Here is a 23,014-nt window from a genome sequence, read left to right as displayed (position 1 = left end):
AATGCTTGCCTTATCGCATCTTCTACCTTTTCCATTTTCTCCCTAGCAAACCCTCTGGGTGATCAGACCAAGGTGTCATAAACTTTCTTTTAGATTGATACAATTTGAATAGCCTACACCCATGGCTCTCTGCTCCACCATACATTTCACCTGGATCTGCATCCAGAAAATGCCAACTCAGCTGAAAATAACGCTGACTAGCATCGGCCACCTTTCAGGCATGGTAGGTGTCACATCCTCTGCCACTGCGATCACTATGCTTCTACCTGTAGAGACCTGAATGTACAGCTTTAAATCTTTGGTAAGATTTGTTGATTTATCATGACTATACCCTCATCCTTCAACTAAAAAAATGTTGGTCTTGTATCTATAAAATACATTTTTCATAAGTTAGATATGGAAAAACCACTGGGAATAAAAGAATGATCGAGATAGGAAATGGTAATATAGTGGATTCAGAATTATTTAGTGGGAAAATGTAAAATAAATTGCAATTCCCAATAATTTTTCAGGAAATGCTATAAAATGATCACTCTCGATATTGGTTCACTCATAATGACCTGAAAGGGTTATACTAAAAATCAGTGATCCAGGCTAACCTGGAAGACTCAGCAGAAACACCTCTTCCTCTGCCCTTCTCTCTAGTTAAAGGGTCACTTATTGCTTGGTCATTGTCACTCTTACATAATCATATAAATAAATTAGGAGAATTCGCTCATGTTCTTTCTCCCTGCACACGTGTCTTCTCCTGGGCTTCATTCCCCTTACTGGTAACCTAAAGGATGAGGGTATTACAGCTGGTGAGTAAGGCTAAAAATGAAGACTGTACAATAGATTTAGTAATACTTGTATAAAAATAGATAAAATAATATGCATGTAAGGTCAAACATTGAGGGCTATTTTACCCAAGCAATGGAGATAGTGGGGTAAAGTCCTTGTCCTTCACCACGGACTATTTATGAGCTGGGTTCTATTCTGATCCTTTGCAGTTCTGACTATCTTTTGGTCGTAGGAATCCTGAGTTTTCAGCACTGTGGTCAGAGGTTCTATGGCACAATCTACATGAAGTTTTTACATTCTTTCCAAAATACATATATTAAAAAAGTCACATAAATCGGATTGTTATGCAGTTCCTTTTAATGCTCAGCTGGCACCTGTATTGAAGGCTGCACTTTATCTGGTGAAATTTAAGGCACCATGACAGAAATCCAACAGACCCTATTCTAATCAAAAGGGGCCTGTTGGGTGCTGATGATGTCCAGAATGTATGCACTGTCAATAATTTAATTATTGGGCTTCAAATACAAGACAGAACGCAATTGAAAAACTATGACGTGAACATAGCCTACCATGTTTACGTGAATTTATTCTATGTCAAGTTCCCGGGAATGTGTTGCTGCTATGATTATTGGAAGCAAATTCCCAGCTACTCCACTTACTTGTGATCTTGTCAAATTAATTAATGTTAGTTTTGAAATACTGTGCCATCTGTGAAAAAGTGATATAGAGCGGGAGAAACTGATCAGATTAATATGAAGTTTTGTTGGAAATTTTTAAGTATAAATAGTATTTTTTTTTATTGAAATGCCTGCTTATTTTGGGCTTATCAGCCAAGGGGATGGTCCTATTAAGTGACTGACAGCTACCTTTGTATAAGTGAGCATATAGCTGTCAGTCACTGATTAGGACCACCTTGACTGTCCAGGCTAAAACCTTTTTCCATCAACGTGTTCACCTTCTTCTGCTCTGTATCATGCATCTGGCAGATCGGACTACATGCCCAATATGACAGGTTCCCTTTAAGGACGGGGTCAATGTTTTCCAAGATTTAAGTTGTTATCAGGATCTTTCACAATATAAGTGTTTTGATCATTTTGTATGTGAATAATGACAGCAGAGCACAGAGTTCAGACATACACTCTTTGTGTTTGTTGACAATTATTCATCGGTCCACTAATGAAAAAGTTCTTTGTCCTTCACTATTTTATTGTTTGTTGACATTAAATAATTGTTTTGTATCCCAATATTCTGAGAACCGTAACTTTTTTTGGGGGTAGATAGATTTGTATGGAGGCTTGTTTTTTTGCATGACCAGCTATATTTTTTGTTTGTGTCATTTTGGGGTTTGTTTTCCTTTTCACTGTTCATCTTGTGGGATATCTATTATATTATCTTATGAAGTCAAACTGTTATGGACACAGCAATACCTAATCTGTACTTTTTTTAGATTTTTTTCTTTTTAGTGTTCAGTTTATGGGATAAATAATATAATATGTTATTTCAAACATATGGACACAACAATACTAAATGTGTTCTTTTATTCATATTTCTGGAGAAGTGGTTTATTTTAACTTTTATATTTTTGTTTAAATTTTGTAATGTTTAAAATATTTTTAACAGGTTTTTTTACTTAATTTTTTTAAATCAGTCCACTAGGGGACTTGAACCTGTGATTACTTAATTGCTTCTGCACTGCGATACTGCAGTATTGTAGTCTATTCTAAAATTACTGAAAATCCAGGAAGCTCTGCCACACATACAGTATGCGTGCATTCAGCATGTCCCCGACTTCCATGAATTTACATCAGCAGCCTGATGATGGAAGGGAATTCCCTACAACCAACAACTTAACGAGAACCTGTCATCAGGATCATACATGTTAAACTAAAGGTATAGGCAGAATGGTGCTAACATACTGATTTAATACATCCCTTTAGTGTAAAAATCTGCAGCCTGTTTTTTGTTAAATCATCATGATTATTTTTAGTGCTTTGGTTTGTGTCTTCTGGACGGGACTGTGGGTAGGATCTTCGGTTCAGAGGGTTCAACCACAGCCCCTCTGCTGCCTCTGTTGCATTCATCATCTTAGTTATTTAATTTTTGGGCTGGCACTGTCCTAGCTGTGGGCTTCGCTCTTGCAGATTCAGCTGGTGGCGGTCTTCATGAAAATGGTGCCGGCGCATGTGCAGATCGACCTCTGGCAGTCTACAATAAAGTGGCACCAAGAGGTGGCGCATGTGCAGAATGAGATCTAGGCTCAATGATGAGCTGAGTTCTCATTCTGCGCCTGCGCCATCTCTGGCACCATTTAACTGAAGTCCGCCAGAGATTGATCTGCGCATGCGCCAAAGCCATTTTAATGAAGACCACCAATAGCTGAAATATTAAATAACCAAAATGATTAATGTAACAAAGGCAGCGGAGGGGCTACTGGCCAAGACCTCTGAACCGAAGATCCTACCCACAGTCCCGCCCCAAAGCACAAAGCACTGAGGAAACCTTAATTTATCATGATGATTTTATGAAAATCAGGTGGCAGATTTTTCACTAAAGATATGTATTATCAGTATGAGAGTGCCATTCTGCCCATACCTTTAGTTTAACATGTATATTCCTGCTGACAGGTTCCCTTCAAATTCTTGATAGCAGCAACTAAGACAATAAACTCCTGAAATCGTAGCAACTACACCCAGATGCTGTCTGTGCTAAACAGTCGGATTTTGCAGTGTGTTCCGTGGGATCAACTACTGAGTCCACTCTATACAGCAGGATGTACCCAAAGGGTTATATGCTACAGTTATATGTGGATGAAGCTGGTATTGCAAGCCTCAATGGCAGTGCCAATCTTAATATTATATTTAGTCAAATACATAGACTTATGTTATAAACCTATACACATTCTTTGTTGAGTACGTTAATTAATGTCCATTAGCATTTTGTGTACCACGATGATATTCTTATAGAATTTAAAGATATTTCAGATAGTGAGCAACAGAAGAAAATAATCACTAAATCTATTCTATAAAGAGTATTATATTAGCACACCAGACAACATTTCTTACTGGGATTTTATAAAAATATCTACCACGTCCGGTTATAACATCTTTCATTGAAAAAAAAAAACCTCTAATGGTGGAGAAAATACCACTGTGTCATTCTGATAAATCTGACAAAGTGTCCAATGTAAATGCGTACACAGCCTTAGGCTACATTTCATATTACAAGTTAAAAAAAATAATAATAATAGGCTGATATACAATATATTATGTTTTGGCATGATCTTGTGCACAATTTAATGCAAGAAAATGTTTTCTATTTAGGATCCATCTTTGACTTACCGACCAGAGCCTGAAAACTATCAGTACAGGAATTACAAAGTGAGTACAAAACAACAGAAGCATATCTTCACTTTTAGATTTTAATGTTTTGAAAGAACCTAGCCACTACAATACTGATAATGAATAAAAAAAACCCACAATACTAATATTACCATAATTGCCATTATACACAGGAGCTCTGTATGTAGTATACAGTGTATATTGTAAGTGTACAGGTAATACAGGGACTCACCAGTTACATTATACATGGGAGCTCTGTATATAGTGTCAGTGTACAGATAATACAGTGATCACCAGTGACATTATACACAGGAGCTCTGTATATAGTGTCAGTGTACAGGTAATACAGGGATCAGCTGTGACATTATACACAGGAGCTCTGCATATAGTGTCAGTGTACAGGTAATGCAGTGACTCACCAGTGACATTATCCAGTGACATTATACATGGGAGCTCTGTATATAGTGTCAGTGTACAGTGATCACCAGTAACATTATAGACAGGAGCTCTGTATATAGTGTCAGTGTACAGGTAATACAGGGATAACCAGTGACATTATACACAGAAGCTCTGTACACAGTATATAGTAATGTCAGTGTACAGAAAACACGCTGACTCACCAGTGACGTCTCTAGTTGAAGTCCTTCATCTTGACTTTTCTCATTTTTCCAGTGCAGACCGCCATCACTTCCTCCAGCCAGGACTTGTCTTTACAAAAAATAACACACAGTTATCTAGAGCACCGTTTCCAGAGCAAATTATACAACTTCTACACTTTGCAGCTGAATACAGACATGCACCCACCATTCACATACAATTAGTTATTAGGCAACCCACCTTTCCAAATATAAATTCTAAACCCACCACAATGCCCCCCTAATTATAAATAGCCACTTTCCCCAACCAATTTATAAATTAATTAGCACTTGTACTCTTCACTCAATTGATTACCAGTCACACTCAGTCATCATCATCATCCCCACTATGTAACAACCACTCCCCCGATTATATTTACATGCACCCCTCTGCCCCAATTCATTATGTCATGTCCTCTTTCTCCCACCCACACTTAATCATTTGTTTCCCTCACCCTCATTTGCTCTCCCTCCACTTCCAGTTCATCATTTGCTCTCCCCATCACTTCCAATTCATCATTTGCTCTCCCCCACACTCTAAATTCATATTTTGCTCTCCTCCCACTCCCAACTCAACATTTGCTCTACCCACCCCCACTCCCAATTCGTTATTTGCTCTCCTGACCACTCACAATTCATCATTTGCTCTCCCAACGACTGCCAATATGTCATTTGCTCTCCCAACCACTCCCAATTTGTCATTTGCTCTCCCAATTCATAATTTGCTGTCCCCCCACTCCCAATTCATCATTTGCTCCCCCCTCCAATCCCATTTCATCATCTGCTCCCCACCACTCCCAATTTGTAATTTGCTCTCCTCACCCCCACGTCATCATATGCTCTCCCCTCACCTTCACGTTGTCATATGCTCTCCCTGAAAACCCCAACCCACCACTCCCAATTCACCATTCGCTATCCCTACCCCCACTCACAAATCATCATTTTCTCTCCCTACCCCCACTCCCAATTCATCACATGCTATCTCCCAATACCAGTTAATTAATTGTATTAAAAAAACCATTTTCTATACTTATCTTTCATACGATCGCCTGCATCTCCACTTCTGAACTGGCATCCTATTCCTGGTGCTCATACATGACGGCATATATGCAATGATGTCACCGTGTAAGCACCGTCAGCAGCATGTCATAATTTCACAGCCGTGAGAGCTCCAAGCCTTCCTGCGCAGAGATGTACGCCACCAGTGGCGGCCCACCGACACACAACACCCAGGGGTCCATTGCCCCGGTCTTTACTTCTGTTCACTGGGCCCCATACAGTAGTAAGAGCAGTAAGCCCTGATGGCGGCCTGTTGTGAATTTGGTTTTTGGGCTCCCCCGGTGGTCACTGGTGGTACTGGACCTTGTGCTTCACTTTCTCTGTTCACCTGTTTCCATCAGGATATGGGAGTATCCTATTTAGCCTTGCTGCTCAGTTATTCTAGTGCCGGCCATCAATGTAACCAGAGCCTTTCTGTTGCATGTTCCTGCTTCTAGACTACTATCAGCTAAGTTGGACTCTTAGTCCTAAGTTTGTTTTGCATTTTTGTTCCAGTTCACAGTTATGTTATTTTTCTGTAGCTGGAAGCTCTTGTGGGCCGAAATTGCCACTCCGGTGTCATGAGTTGACACATGAGTCTTAAAGTAATTTCGGGATGGTACTTTAATAGGGTTTTCAGCTGACCGTGAAGTTCCCTATTGTATCTTCTTGCTATCTAGTAAGCGGACCTCGCTTTGCTGAACCTACCTTCATACTGCGTATGTCTTTTCCTCTGAACTCACCGTCAATATATGTGGGGGGCTTCTGTCTCCTTTTTGGGGGAATTTCCCTAGAGGTAAGCCAGGTCTGTCTTTTCCTCTATTAGGGTTAGTTAGTCCTCCGGCTGGCGCTAGGCGTCTAGGGATAAAACGTAGGTACGCCACCCGGCCACTGTTAGTTGTGTGGTAGGTTTAGCTCACGGTCAGCTCGAGATTCCATCACCCAAGAGCTGTTCTGTTATTTACGTTCTCTGACGTTCCCTTGCCATTGGGAACCATGACAGTATGGCCGGCCCAGTGTTAAAACCGTTGGCAGAAGAAAGGAGAGAAAAAGAAGTCTGCAGATTTTTTTTTTTTTTTTTTTTCCTCTGAGCTTGCTCTATAGTTGACTTAGTTGCATTTCTGCTCTAATTGCAGCCTTTGTCTCTCTCTCTCCTTCTAATCCTTGAATGGCTCTGATCTCACCTGATTAAAATGGATCCTCAGAGTTTGGCTACAGGTTTGAATAATCTTGCTACGAAGGTTCAAAATTTACAGGATTTTGTTATTCATGCTCCTATATCTGAACCTAGAATTCCTATACCAGAATTTTTCTCCGGGGATAGATCTCGTTTCCTGAATTTCAAAAATAATTGTAAATTATTTCTTTCCCTGAGATCTCGCTCCGCTGGAGATCCCTCACAGCAGGTTAGGATAGTAATTTCCTTGCTGCGGGGTGACCCTCAAGACTGGGCATTTGCATTGGCACCCGGGGATCCTGCGTTGCTCAATGTGGATGCTTTTTTTCTGGCTTTGGGGTTGCTTTATGAGGAACCTAACTTAGAGATTCAGGCTGAAAAAGCCTTGATGGCCCTATCTCAAGGGCAAGATGAAGCTGAAATATACTGCCAAAAATTTCGTAAATGGTCTGTGCTTACTCAGTGGAATGAGTGCGCCCTGGCGGCGAATTTCAGAGAGGGTCTCTCTGATGCCATTAAAGATGTTATGGTGGGGTTCCCTGCACCTACAGGTCTGAATGAGTCCATGACAATGGCTATTCAGATTGATCGGCGTTTGCGGGAGCGCAAACCTGTGCACCATTTGGCGGTGTCTTCTGAGAAGGCTCCAGAAAATATGCAATGTGATAGAATTCTGTCCAGAAGCGAACGGCAGAATTTTAGGCGAAAAAATGGGTTGTGCTTCTATTGTGGTGATTCAACTCATGTTATATCAGCATGCTCTAAACGTACAAAAAAGGTTGATAAGTCTATTTCAATTGGCACTTTACAGTCTAAGTTTATTCTGTCTGTGACCTTGATTTGTTCATTATCGTCAATTACCGCGGATGCCTATGTCGACTCTGGCGCCGCTTTGAGTCTAATGGATTGGTCCTTTGCCAGGCGCTGTGGGTTTGATCTAGAGCCTCTGGAAGTTCCTATACCTCTGAAGGGTATTGACTCTACACCATTGGCTAGTAATAAACCACAATACTGGACACAAGTGACTATGCGTATGAATCCAGACCATCAGGAGATGATTCGCTTCCTTGTGTTGTACAATCTACATGACGTTTTGGTGCTCGGATTACCATGGTTACAATCTCATAACCCAGTCCTTGACTGGAAAGCAATGTCTGTGTTAAGCTGGGGATGTCAGGGGGCTCATGGGGACGTACCTTTGGTTTCCATTTCGTCATCTATTCCCTCTGAGATTCCGGAATTTTTATCTGATTATCGTGATGTTTTTGAGGAGCCTAAGCTTGGTTCACTACCTCCTCACAGAGATTGCGATTGTACCATAGATCTGATTCCGGGCAGTAAATTTCCAAAGGGTCGTTTATTTAATCTATCTGTACCTGAACATGCTGCTATGCGAGAATATATTAAGGAGTCCCTGGAAAAGGGACATATTCGTCCTTCTTCATCTCCCTTAGGAGCCGGTTTTTTCTTTGTATCTAAAAAAGATGGCTCTTTGAGGCCGTGTATTGATTATCGACTCTTGAATAAAATTACAGTCAAATATCAGTATCCTCTGCCACTGCTGACTGATTTGTTTGCTCGAATAAAAGGGGCTAAGTGGTTCTCTAAGATTGATCTCCGTGGGGCGTATAATTTGGTGCGAATTAAGCAGGGGGATGAGTGGAAAACCGCATTTAATACGCCCGAGGGCCATTTTGAGTATTTAGTAATGCCTTTTGGTCTTTCAAATGCCCCTTCAGTCTTTCAGTCCTTTATGCATGACATTTTCCGTGTATATTTGGATAAATTTATGATCGTGTATCTGGATGATATTTTGATTTTTTCGGATGACTGGGATTCTCATGTCCAACAGGTCAGGAGGGTTTTTCAGGTTTTGCGGGCTAATTCCTTGTGTGTGAAGGGTTCTAAGTGTATTTTTGGGGTTCAAAAGATTTCTTTTTTGGGGTACATTTTTTCCCCCTCTTCCATTGAGATGGATCCTGTCAAGGTTCGGGCTATTTGTGATTGGACGCAACCTTCTTCTCTTAAGAGCCTTCAGAAATTTTTGGGCTTTGCTAATTTTTATCGTCGATTTATAACTGGTTTTTCTGATGTTGCTAAACCTTTGACTGATTTGACCAAAAAGGGTGCTGATGTTGCTGATTGGTCCCCTGCTGCTGTGGAGGCCTTTCGGGAGCTTAAGCGCCGCTTTTCTTCCGCCCCTGTGTTGCGTCAGCCTGATGTTGCTCTTCCTTTTCAGGTTGAGGTCGATGCTTCCGAGATCGGAGCTGGGGCGGTCTTGTCGCAGAAAAGTTCCGACTGCTCCGTGATGAGACCTTGTGCGTTCTTTTCTCAAAAATTTTCGCCCGCCGAGCGAAATTATGATATTGGTAATCGGGAGCTTTTGGCTATGAAGTGGGCTTTTGAGGAGTTGCGTCATTGGCTTGAGGGGGCTAGACATCAGGTGGTGGTATTGACCGATCACAAGAATTTGATTTATCTTGAGTCTGCCAGGCGCCTGAATCCTAGACAGGTGCGCTGGTCGTTGTTTTTCTCTCGGTTTAATTTTGTGGTCTCATACTTACCAGGTTCTAAAAATGTGAAGGCGGATGCCCTTTCTAGGAGTTTTGAGCCTGATTTCCCTGGTGATTCTGAACCTACAGGTATCCTTAAGGATGGGGTGATATTATCTGCTGTTTCCCCAGACCTGCGACGGGCTTTGCAGGAGTTTCAGGCGGATAGACCTGATCGTTGCCCGCCTGGTAGACTGTTTGTTCCTGATGATTGGACCAGTAGAGTCATCTCGGAGGTTCATTCTTCTGCGTTGGCAGGTCATCCCGGGATCTTTGGTACCAGGGATTTGGTGGCTAGGTCCTTCTGGTGGCCTTCTCTGTCTCGAGATGTACGAGTTTTTGTGCAGTCTTGTGATGTTTGTGCTCGGGCCAAACCTTGTTGTTCTCGGGCTAGCGGATTGTTGTTATCTTTGCCTATTCCAAAGAGGCCTTGGACTCACATCTCTATGGATTTTATTTCTGATCTCCCTGTTTCTCAGAAAATGTCTGTCATCTGGGTGGTGTGTGACCGTTTTTCAAAGATGGTTCATTTGGTGCCCTTGCCTAAGTTGCCGTCCTCTTCCGAGTTGGTTCCTCTGTTTTTTCAAAATGTGGTTCGCTTGCATGGTATTCCGGAGAATATCGTTTCTGACAGGGGGACCCAGTTCGTGTCTAGATTTTGGCGGGCGTTCTGTGCTAGGATGGGCATTGATTTGTCTTTTTCATCTGCGTTCCATCCTCAGACTAATGGCCAGACTGAGCGAACTAATTAGACCTTGGAGACTTATTTGAGGTGTTTTGTGTCTGCGGATCAGGATGACTGGGTTGCCTTTTTGCCGTTGGCGGAGTTTGCCCTCAATAATCGGGCTAGTTCTGCCACTTTGGTTTCTCCTTTCTTTTGCAATTCGGGGTTTCATCCTCGCTTTTCTTCTGGTCAGGTGGAGTCTTCGGATTGTCCTGGAGTGGATACTGTGGTGGATAGGTTGCATCGGATTTGGGGACAGGTGGTGGACAATTTGGAGTTGTCCCAGGAGAAGACTCGGCATTTTGCTAACCGCCGTCGTCGTGTTGGTCCTCGTCTTCGTGTTGGGGACTTGGTGTGGTTGTCTTCTCATTTTGTCCCTATGAGGGTTTCTTCTCCTAAGTTTAAGCCTCGGTTCATCGGCCCGTATAAGATTTTGGAGATTCTTAACCCTGTGTCCTTTCGATTGGACCTCCCGGCATCTTTTTCTATCCATAATGTCTTCCATCGGTCATTATTGCGCAGGTATGAGGTACCGGTTGTGCCTTCCGTTGAGCCTCCCGCTCCGGTGTTGGTTGAGGGTGAATTGGAGTACGTTGTGGAGAAGATCTTGGACTCCCGTGTTTCCAGACGGAAACTTCAGTATCTGGTCAAGTGGAAGGGCTACGGTCAGGAGGATAATTCTTGGGTGACAGCCTCTGATGTTCATGCCTCTGATTTGGTCCGTGCCTTTCATAGGGCTCATCCTGATCGCCCTGGTGGTTCTTGTGAGGGTTCGGTGCCCCCTCCTTGAGGGGGGGGTACTGTTGTGAATTTGGTTTTTGGGCTCCCCCGGTGGTCACTGGTGGTACTGGACCTTGTGCTTCACTTTCTCTGTTCACCTGTTTCCATCAGGATATGGGAGTATCCTATTTAGCCTTGCTGCTCAGTTATTCTAGTGCCGGCCATCAATGTAACCAGAGCCTTTCTGTTGCATGTTCCTGCTTCTAGACTACTATCAGCTAAGTTGGACTCTTAGTCCTAAGTTTGTTTTGCATTTTTGTTCCAGTTCACAGTTATGTTATTTTTCTGTAGCTGGAAGCTCTTGTGGGCCGAAATTGCCACTCCGGTGTCATGAGTTGACACATGAGTCTTAAAGTAATTTCGGGATGGTACTTTAATAGGGTTTTCAGCTGACCGTGAAGTTCCCTATTGTATCTTCTTGCTATCTAGTAAGCGGACCTCGCTTTGCTGAACCTACCTTCATACTGCGTATGTCTTTTCCTCTGAACTCACCGTCAATATATGTGGGGGGGCTTCTGTCTCCTTTTTGGGGGAATTTCCCTAGAGGTAAGCCAGGTCTGTCTTTTCCTCTATTAGGGTTAGTTAGTCCTCTGGCTGGCGCTAGGCGTCTAGGGATAAAACGTAGGTACGCCACCCGGCCACTGTTAGTTGTGTGGTAGGTTTAGCTCACGGTCAGCTCGAGATTCCATCACCCAAGAGCTGTTCTGTTATTTATGTTCTCTGACGTTCCCTTGCCATTGGGAACCATGACAGCGGCCCTGCTGTGACATCTTGCTAGCATCAGTATTGAATATCTTGTGAAAAGCCTCATGCTACGGACCCCTGTGTATCGAGCCTGTACATGGAATAACTGTAGTTTTGAACCTGGAAGCTGTAGACATTTGATGTGCGGTAGCATGGTGCCTACATTAAAAGTATTGTTTTATAGCATCCAATAAAACATGTCCCAGTTTTTCTGTTAGAAAACTTAAAAAAACCTTTGTGCCTTCAGAGGCCTTCAGAAATACTGTGGGGCCCTGGAGCGCCCTGTTGTGAATTCTGTTGTGGGTTCTGCTCTTGGGCTCCCTCCGGTGGTTATAAGTGGTAGTGCTGCTGTTTGTCCTTCACAGCAGTCATCAGGTGCTTCCACTTTGGACGGGGCTATTTAGTCTGGCTTCACCCTTTAGTGAGTGCCAGTTGTCCATTGTTTTTCTGGAGGATTCACATCTCTGCTTGGTTTCTCCTGCTGGATTGTCCAAATCATCAAAGATAAGTCCTGGCTTTGTTTTTGCAGTCCACATGCGGTGGACTTTATAGTTCAGTGAATTGCTATGTTTTTTCTTGTGCAGCTTTGTCTGTGTAAGGATTTATTCAGCCAAGCTGGAAGCTCTGGAGTCGCAGAGTTACCCTCCATGCCTTTAGTTAGGTGTGGAGATTTTTGTATTCTCTGTGGTGGATTTTTGTAGTATTTTAATACTGACCGCACAGTACTCTGTCCTGTCTTTTCTTTCTAGGTAGCGTGGCCTCCTTTGCTAAATTCTGTTTTCAGTCTGCGTTTGTAATTTCCCTCTCCTCTCACAGTCAATATTTGTGGGGGGCTGTCTTTCCTTTGGGGATTTTCTCTGAGGCAAGATAGTTTTCCTGTTTCTTTCTTTAGGGGTAATTAGTCCTCCGGCTGTGACGAGGTGTCGAGGGAGTGACAGGAACATCCCACGGCTACTTATAGTTGCGGTGTTAAGTTCAGGGTCTGCGGTCAGTATAGAGGCCACCTACTCCAGAGCTCATCCATGCTGCTCCTAGGCCACCAGATCATAACAGCGCCCCATAGGACCGTGGGGTACTCGGGCCGGGTCTGGTGGTACTTAAAGGGGTGGTCAAGGCTGCAGAGACCCGGTCCGTGGCCCTGGGTGTCCATTTAAAGGGGGAATAAAGTGTAGTGAAAAATAAAGTCTAATGTTCGTGACGCCACCTGTGGTACTCGGCCAGGGATGGCCAACGCTGCTTAAAGGGATCCGCTGGGGCAGCTTAGATGGTTTCGCTCCCACAGGTGGAGCGGAAGCCCCAGGGCTACCAGAACAGTCTGTGAGGGGTTGTAGATGTTGGGGTGCAGGAAATTATTGGAGGACACAGGGTCTGCAGTCTCTTTACCTTTTAATTGCCAGTGCAGTCCAGAATGCTGGTGACAGGTGATCTTGGAAATCCGGGCAGCCTGGAAGCGGTTCGGAATCCCCCTAGCCAGGTGGGGTTGGAAGCCTTCCTTTCTGCGCTGAATTCTGGGTTCTTGATGCATTAGCTTTCCTCAAGTCCCTCTCTCAATCTGTCCCTCAGGTGGAACACTACCCGCATGGCAGGCAGCTCAAGCCTTTTTCAGGTGTCCCTCTCTCGTGGTGACTCTGGGCTCTAGTCTGCTGCTGTGTCTTCGGGTGTCAGTTGTGGCCAGGAGACCTGCAATCTCCTGACCTCCGGTTTCAGCTGTGGGGCATACAGCTCCCTCACCTCGGACCCTGGTGTCCAGTTTCCTGTGCTCAATCCTGGGGGTGAGCTCAATCGCAGCTCCACTCCAGTCTCTCTTCCACTTGCTTCCTCTCCATTCACTGTCTCACACAAACTGACCTCTAACTCCTCCTCCAAGCCAGAACTTATAGGGAAACTACCCTGAAACCGGGTTTAGAGCTCTCCCTTCTGGCCTGGAGTCAGGAAAGTGTTGTATGCCAGTGTTACTGGATAAGGGGATCCCTTCTCACTTCCAGGCATGGCATCACCCTCACCGGGAGGCAGGCAATACCACTGTGGCAAGCGGACTACTGGGGTGTCACAGCCCAATAGACTTTAACTGGTAGTGTGTTATTGACTTGCACAACTCAGGGGTTGTACAGAACTGTAATGCATAAGGTTCAAAGGGTTATTTCCTAAATTAAAGGGGTTTCCCGGAACAAAGTTAATTTTAATCAACATTTTAATCAATAGATCCTGGAATAATAATAATTGGAAATTTTTAAAAATATGTTCACGTGCTGAGATAATCTTATAAATGTGCCCCTGCTGTGTACTGTGTAATGGTCTTGTCTGACTGTACAGGAACATGGTCTGATCATATCACATCTCCTGGGAAGGGGAGGAAGCAAAAGAGAGGATTCAGACAGGACAGGACAGTACAGGATCACAGCTGATTCTGTGAGGTAAAACATTGTTTAAAAACAGGCATGGAAATGTTTTACCTCACATAAAGAATCAGCTGTGATCCCCTGCTGTCTTGTCTGTATATTATTTGGCTTCCTCCCCTGTCCAGGAGCTTTGGTATGATCAGACTATGTCATTGCACGGTCAGACATAGCCTTTACGCAGTACACAGCAGGGGCACATGTATAAGATTATCTCAGCACAGGAACATTTTTTTAACTCATCCAATTGTGGAACTTCTTTGTATTCTACAATATATTAATTAAAATGTACTTTGTTCTTGGGAAAACCCCTTTAAATGCTAGCACCTATCCAGAATTAGGATCCACCCACTGATCCTGAATCTAAATGTATGATGGCTGTGCATGCCTCCATTCCATTCACTGTTTATTGGACTGTCGGATATAGCCAAGTACAGAGCTGGGCATTTTCCACCAATCCCATAGACAATGAACAAAGCGGTGGTGCACATGCATGGCTACCTCTCCTTTTAGAGGGAGATGTTCTAGGGAATTGTGGGAATGCCAGTGGTCAGACTCTCAGTGATCATCAAGTTATCATCTAAGTCAGTGATTTTCAACCAGTGTTCCGCGGCACACTAGTGTGCCGCGACACATGGTCGGGTGTGCCGCGGGGAAAGTTCCCCAAACTATGGTGCCCCCTTTGTTTTGTTGACCGGCAATGCGCAGCGATGCGCAGCGATGCGCAGTCACGGAATAACACATGCGCGAGCTTTGAACGCTCGCGCGACTTAATGACGTCACCGAGGCCGGCGCGTCATCCTGAGAGCGGAGAGACTCTCGCATTTGCCCGCCGCCAAGGTAATGCCCGCCAATAATGCTGTGTATAATCATTAACCCCTTCCCGACCCATGACGCCACGTAGGCGTCATGAAAGTCGGTGCCAATACGACCCATGACGCCTATGTGGCGTCATGGAAAGATCGCGTCCCTGCAGATCGGGTGAAAGGGTTAACTCCAATTTCACCTGATCTGCAGGGACAGGGGGAGTGGTACTTCAGCCCAGAGGGCTACGATCGCTCTGATTGGCTGTTGAAAGTGAAACAGCCAATCAGAGCGATTTGTAATATTTCACCTATGAAAATGGTGAAATATTACAATCCAGCCATGGCTGGAGACCCCGATCTGCCCCCCCCCCACCGCCACCGATCGCCTCCCCAGTCGTCCTTTCTGCCCCGATCTCCTGTCCGCTCCCCTCCTCCCTCCTGTCCGCTCCCCCGGTCCTCCTGTCCGCTCCCCCAGTCCTCCGATCCCCCCCCCGTGTTCCGATCCCACCCCCCCATACTTACCTAGCTCCAATGTCCCTCCCGGTGTCCGGCCGTCTTCTCCATGGGCGCCGCCATCTTGGAAAATGGCGGGCGCATGCGCAGTGCGCCTGCCGAATCTGCCGGCCGGCAGATTCGTTCCTGTACATTTTGGTCGCTGTGATAAGTTCTATCACAGCGATCAAAATAAAAAAAATTGTAAATAAACCCCCCCTTTAGGGTAGGTAGGGACAATAATAAAATACAGAAAATATAATTATTTTTGTTTTTCCATTAGGGTTAGGGGTAGGGTTAGGGTTAGGGGTAGGGTTAGGGTTAGGGGTAGGGTTAGGGTTGCACTTAGGGTTAGGGTTGCACTTACGGCTAGGGTTGCACTTAGGGTTGCACTTAGGGCTAGGGTTGCACTTAGGGCTAGGGTTGCACTTAGGGCTAGGGCTGCACTTAGGCCCAGGTTTCACACTGAGTGAGTATAAATACATTTAGAATCTATATTATTAACTATATGTAGAATATGTACTGTTTTAGTGTCATTTTGTGCCATTTTGGTTGGTGGTGTGCCCTGGGATTTTTTAAGTATAAAAAGTGTGCCGCGGCTCAAAAAAGGTTGAAAATCACTGATCTAAGTTATACCTAATGTTGGGAATAACTCTTTAATTATTTTAGAGTGAGATGTTTGATAATAATAATAATAATAATAATCTTTATTTATATAGCCCAACATATTACGCAGCGCTTTACAGTTTCACAGTTTCAAACACAACAGTCATAAGTAACAACATTAACAATACAAGGTGGGGGAGGTGGGGGAGATACAAAGCACAGGTGTGTATTTACAATGATCTATTTACAATGATGGTCCAGCCATCTTCAGGGGGTGGGGGGTAGATGGAGATAGTGAATTGGGCTACACACACACAAACATAAAATGACTGATTAGGGAACGTGATAGGCCGCTCTGAACAAATATGTTTTGAGGGTGCGTCTAAAACTATGCAAATTGTGGATGGTGCTAATTTCTTGGGGTAGAGCATTCCAGAGGATTGGCGCAGCACGGGAGAAGTCTTGGAGTCGGGAGTGGGAGGTACGGATTAGTGCAGAGGTTAGTCGGAAGTCATTTGCAGAGCGCAGAGGTCGGTTAGGCCGATAGACAGAAATGAGGGAGGAGATGTAAGGGGGTGCCGCACTGTGAAGAGCTTTGTGGGTGAGAACAAGTACTTTGAATTGCATCCTGTAATGAATGGGCAGCCAGTGTAATGACTGCCGAAGAGCTGACACGTCCGAGTAACGATTAGCTAGATGGACGACCCTGGCTGCTGCATTAAGGATAGACTGGAGAGGGGAAAGTCTCGTGAGGGGGAGGCCAATTAATAGAGAATTGCAGTAGTCCAGGTGAGAGTGGATTAGGGCAACAGTGAGGGTTTTTGTTGTTTCCATAGTGAGAAAAGGGCGGATTCTAGAGATGTTCTTTATGTGTAAGCGGCACGAGCGGGCAAGAGATTGTATATGCGATGTGAAGGAGAGATCGGAGTCAAAGGTAACACCCAGACAGCGGCCTATTGCCGGGGTGTTATTATGGTGCCACCCACGTAGAGGGAAACGTCAGGTTTAGGGAGGTTAGTAGATGGTGGGAGCAGAGAAAGTTCAGTTTTGGAGAGGTTGAGTTTCAGATAGAGAGCGGACATGATAAATAGAAATAGAAATGTGGATATGTTACACGCACTGTACTTATCTATTCAAGTTTATTTTTTCTTTTTCCAATTTTGGTTATTCGTGGATTAATACCTTCTGAGGTGGAGAGTAATGAGCTGTGTACTTTATTGATATAAAATAAAACAAAGTCCAGCTCACCATAATCGGCATCCTTAGGAACTCGGAGCACGGAACCGCTGTGTCAGGGCGTGGAGGAATCGAAGAAAAAATGAGGAATCCAGCTCAACGAGGTAGTGAAAAAAAAATCCTTTCTTTATTCAATGAATCATGATTAAGGGTGCTTGTTCACCAGAAACGCGTTGATATCGCTTTTTATTCTTTGTTGCTGCTGATGTTTTATCCTCCACTGAACATGATTTGAAGTGAATAAAGAAAGGGGGTTTTTTTTCACTACCTCGTTGAGCTGGATTCCTCATTTTTTCTTCGGTACTTTATTGATACAGTTAAGTTAGATAAGCATTTATCCTTTTTTAAAAGCCAACATAGAATCTGCCAGTACTATCTCTAGGAGAACAAAACCAGGCAACATATTAAGACCTCAGAGAGATTAGTGCACTAAATAGTGCAATAAGACCCACAGCCAAAAGCAACAGACCACCTCCATACAAACATTAGAAAAGGAGTACCAACGGAGCATAGGGTTATAAGAAATAGTTAATTTTATTCAAATTACAAGCATAAAGTGCATGACAAATAAATATATATTAAGGTGCAAAAGGGTGGTAAGGGAATGGTGAGTATCCCCCGGTGTAAAGTGCTGCTACATGCATCATGCATCACATAGGAAGGAAAGGGCAGCCAGAAGTAATATAAAAATCAGCCCGTGGGTAATATAGTATTCCACAGCCCAATGTAGCAGTCAAAAGCGGCGCTTACCAATATGCTGCAGCAGAGCAGAGTACACCGGGTCGGATCCTCCCAGGGGGTCTTGAAAATACACATATTTGGTATTGCTGCTTCCAGAATCGCCTGATCTATCAATATATAAAAAGATTAATCCCATTGGTAAACGGCGTAATGAGAAAAAAATTAAAAACACCAGAGTTACGTTTTTTGGTCGCCACAACTTTGCATTAACCCTTTCACGACATGCGCCGTACATGTACTGCGCATGCCGTGAATCCCCCTTTGATGTGGGCTCCGGCGGTGAGCCCGCATCAAAGCCGAGACATGTCAGCTGTTTTGTACAGCTGACATGTGCGCGCAACAGCGGCGGGTGAAATCGCTATTCACCCGCCACTATTAACCTGTTAAATGCCGCTGTCAAACGCAGACAGCGGCATTTAACTAAAGCTTCCGGCTGGGCGGCCGGAAATGACGTCATCGCCGACCCCTGTCACATGATCGGGGGTCGGCGATGTGTCAGGACAGTAACCATAGAGGTCCTTGAGACCTCTATGGTTACTGATGCCGGCCTGCTGTGAGCGCCCCCCTGTGGTCGGCGCTCACAGCACACCTGTATTTCAGTTACATAGCAGCGATCTGATGATCGCTGCTATGTAGCTGAGCCGATCGAGTTGTGCCAGCTTCTAGCCTCCCATGGAGGCTATTGAAGCATGGCACAGGTAAAAAAAAATGTTTTTAAAAATATGAAAAAAATGTAAAAAACATAAAAGTTTAAATCACCCCCCTTTCGCCCCATCCTAAATAAAACAATTAAAAAAAAATCAAGCCTACACGTATTTGGTATCTCCGCGTTCAGAATCGCCCGATCTATCAATAAAAAAAAGCATTAACCTGATCGCTAAACAGCGTATCGAGAAAAAAGTTCAAAACGCCAGAATTACGTTTTTTTGGTCGCCGCGACATTGCATTAAAATGCAATAACGGGCGATCAAAAGAACGTATCTGCACAAAAGTGATATTATTAAAAATGTCAGCTTAGCACGCAAAAAATAGGCCCTCACCCGACCCCAGATCACGAAAAATGGAGACGCTTCGGGTATCGGAAAATGGCACTTTTTTTTTTTAAGCAAAGTATGGAATTTTTTTTCACCACTTGGATAAAAAATAACCTAGACATATTAGGTGTCTATGAACTCGTAATGACCTGGAGAATCATAATGGCAGGTCAGTTTTAGCATTTAGTGAACCTAGCAAAAAAGCCAAACAAAAAACAAGTGTGGGATTGCACTTTTTTTGCAATTTCACCGCACTTGGAATTTTTTTCCCGTTTTCTAGTAAAAGACATGGTAAAACCAATGGTGTCGTTCAAAAGTACAACTCATCCCGCAAAAAATAAGCCCTCACATGGCCATATTGACAGAAAAATAAAAAAGTTATGGCTCTGGGAAGGAGGGGAGTGAAAAACGAAAACGCAAAAACGAAAAAGGGCCGCGACTTGAAGGGGTTAAAGTAAAATAACAGGTGATCAAAACATCATATCTACCCCCAAATGGTGTCAATAAAAACATCAACTTGGCGCGCAAAAAGTAAGGTCTCACCTGGCCCGTTTCCTTTGTGTTATTCTATTACATTTTCAGCAAAACCTATGTATCTTTGCAACAAATCTGTTTTTCTCTCACATATCCAATTCTGTGCCCATGCGCAAACATTGCCACCTAGGGCCAAACTTCTGAAGCTTTAGGACAAATCTTTTGCATAGTACAGTATGAAATACTTTTGCAAAAATGTTAATATACAACATCAGCTTTATGACCAACATCCAGATTCGCACCTATCTCACAGAAGTCAAGCATCTTGGTTAAGCATTACAATTCATGCTGAATATCAATCATTAGTTAAGTTACAGACCTTGAAAAGTGCAAGAGAACTAATAGTAAATCCATGTTCAGGAGCTAGGAGATAAAAGATATTTCTCTCCGCTTGTTTTAGGATGGCCCTCTGGTGGACAGAGTGAAAATGACCTATTCTCTAATGCACACACACCAAACTGTGGACTTTGTGAAGGAAAAGGTGGGTTTAACTTGATTTTTTTGTGTGTAGAAAATGACATAAAAACTATACAGTCACAATTGTATTCACATAGATTATGCTTATATCATGTAAACACCGAATTCATTTTTTGAAGGGGTTAACCTTTGAAGGTCAACTGACCTTCTTAGTATCATCCAAAGAGTTGAATAGTAATTTATTAACTTGAAGTATTTTAAAGGTAACAGGTTTATCAATAGTAGCTCTATAAAAAGCATCATTTGCAATAACCCAATCAATAAAACAACAATGTAGCTTATTTCTGCCAAGACAAAGAAAAAATATTATTTATTTTTGAAATATTGTGATCTTTCAATTTCCCTTAATGATGAGTGAGCATAGGACATCCCAGGGATGCTCACTGCCCAAAAAAATAGAGGGAACACTAAAATCCCACATCCTAGATATCACTGAATTAAATATTTCAGTTGCAAATCTTTATTCATTACATAGTGGAATATGTTGAGAAGAATAAAACATAAAAATGATCAATGTAAATCAAAATTAATATCCCATGGAGGTCTGAATTTGGAATGATGCTCAAAATCAAAGTGGAAAATCAAATTACAGGCTGATCCAACTTCAGTGGAAATGCCTCAAGACAAGTAAATGATGGTTAGTAGTGTGTGTGGTCACCAAGTGACTGTATGACCCAGGGCCGGCTCCAGGTTTTTGAGGGCCCCGGGCAAAAGAGTCTCAGTGGGCCGACATACCACGATTCATGATGCACAGATACGGAGGAGAAATATAGATATACTTCACAGGGCCTAGCCTTCCCCCTCATCCTTCACATAGGCAGATCTGCACATACAAAATACGCAGACATTGTAAGATTGTGCTTACCACGTGTCTTGGGGGGCACTCGCTTGGCAGCAGGATAAACACTTCAGGCACGATATCTCACACATATCAGTCTTATTTGGTTTATTACACATCATAAACCACATGACGTACAGTCCATTGCGTAACATTTCATGAACTTATCACGACCCCCAGTCTGTTCATGCAGCAGATAGGCTTCTCTGCTGTATATTATCATCCCCCTTATCCGGGGTTACCTTTCAGGAGTTCCACTCCTCACGCTGACTCCTCGTCAGTCCCAGGTCCTCAACACAAACCGTCCAGGTCCACGGTCTCTAGGTGCTTCCAGGACGTCTCACAGGAGACTCCAACACTGACCGTCCCGGACCTACAGCACACAGGCCACTCAGGTCCACACTCAGAGAGCATACAGGGACGCTCTGTAGTGTCCCGCCTGGACACATGGAAGTCTGTCCATCCTGACAGACTCACAGACACTCACTACCATGTGCTAAACACACCTCCTTTAGGTAGCCTGTAACCACACCCACAGGTGAGGTAACATCACATGCACTGGTCACATGATCATGACATCACTGCAGGTCCTCAAACTCCTGCAGGGAAAAAGGTACAGTGAGCGCCCCCACTCAGAGGTGAGGTATGTGGGTAGCCAGACTCTCCCATCTCTCACAGCTACCCACAACCCGGACCCAGGTGCACTAAATGACATCTTCAGTGCTTACGTGCTCTAAAGACAAGATACTCCAGGGTGGCATCGCAGGGATCATCCATCCCTGTGACACATGCCTCCCATTAACCACAATTCCGGACACTGTCTCACTATCACATCCATGCACACAACTGCCACGCACTCTCAAGGCCTCAATACGCCTCCGTGCGCATACTGGGGAGACCATGCAGCACCCCCTACCTGTTACAGGGGTCACTGCATCACAACATGCACACACACACACAGTATGCAGATATTCACACACACAGTACGCAGACATGCACACACACAGTACGCAGATATGCACACACATAGTACGCAGACATGCACACACATTACGCAGACATGCACGCACACACAGTATGCAGACATGCACACACACAGAACGCAGACATGCACACACACACAGTATGCAGACATGCCCCCGGAAGAAGCTTACGGGCGAAACGCGCGTCGGGGCGCACGTGGAAGGATCGGTCGGCTCTGTCCCTATATCACCGCCTCTCGTGGGTATATTTAATCTGTAAGTAATCTCAGAAATTGGCAATGCTATAGCCACACTTCCCTCTGCTTTATACAATGTGTTGAATACATGCTTTAGGCAGTAGTAGATGAACGCAATAAGATGGGTATCCAGTGGTAATGTGTGTGGTAGATAGCGCTATACTGTGATGCTTTGGATGGAATAATATTACCCTTTATATGTAATATATTACGATTGACAAAGGAATATTATTAATTTATATCATCTAGGGCGGTGAGATTTATACAGATTCTATTTGGATTGAATATTAAAGAACATGCATAGGGTGGGACCGTTCTTATCTATTCCTTGGACACTTTGTCTGTTTTTGTTTGGTCTTGTCAAAAAAGTGTTTTATTTTATTGTGTTAAATAAAGAATTTATTTTTAATACATTTATATGGGTCTCTTCATGCGGCCAAGGTAATGTAAGTCCGCAAGTGGTAGCATGCACACACACAGTACGCAGACATCCAAACACACACAGTACGCAGACATGCACACACACAGTATGCAGACATGCACACACACAGTACGCAGACATGCACACACACACAGTACGCAGACATGCACACACGCAGTACACAGACATGCACACACACACAGTACGCAGACATGCACACACACAGTACGCAGACATTCACACACACACAGTACGCAGACATGCACACACGCAGTACACAGACATGCACACACACACAGTACGCAGACATGCACACCCACAGTATGCAGACATGCACACACCCACAGTACGCAGACATGCACACACACAGTACGCAGACATGCACTCACACACAGTACGCAGACATGCACACACACAGTACGCAGACATGTACACACATGCAGCGC

General features: G+C 43.9%; 1 protein-coding gene across 1 annotated transcript in view; it reads left to right on the top strand.

The window, feature by feature from the left end:
- Positions 1–675: 675 nt before the first annotated feature.
- MIOX (myo-inositol oxygenase) overlaps positions 676–23,014 on the top strand; it is a 64,592-nt gene continuing 42,253 nt past the window's right edge. The window contains exons 1-3 of the mRNA XM_077264333.1: positions 676–800; positions 4,101–4,157; positions 20,014–20,094. Of these exons, the coding sequence (XP_077120448.1) occupies positions 783–800; positions 4,101–4,157; positions 20,014–20,094 (156 nt within the window). The 5' untranslated portion in view covers positions 676–782. The remainder of the gene's footprint in view (positions 801–4,100; positions 4,158–20,013; positions 20,095–23,014) is intronic.

The sequence above is a fragment of the Ranitomeya variabilis genome, chromosome 5 (genome assembly GCF_051348905.1).
Source record: "Ranitomeya variabilis isolate aRanVar5 chromosome 5, aRanVar5.hap1, whole genome shotgun sequence".
In the NCBI taxonomy this organism is placed as follows: Eukaryota; Metazoa; Chordata; class Amphibia; order Anura; family Dendrobatidae; genus Ranitomeya; species Ranitomeya variabilis.
This window is presented reverse-complemented; position numbering and strand designations above follow the sequence as displayed.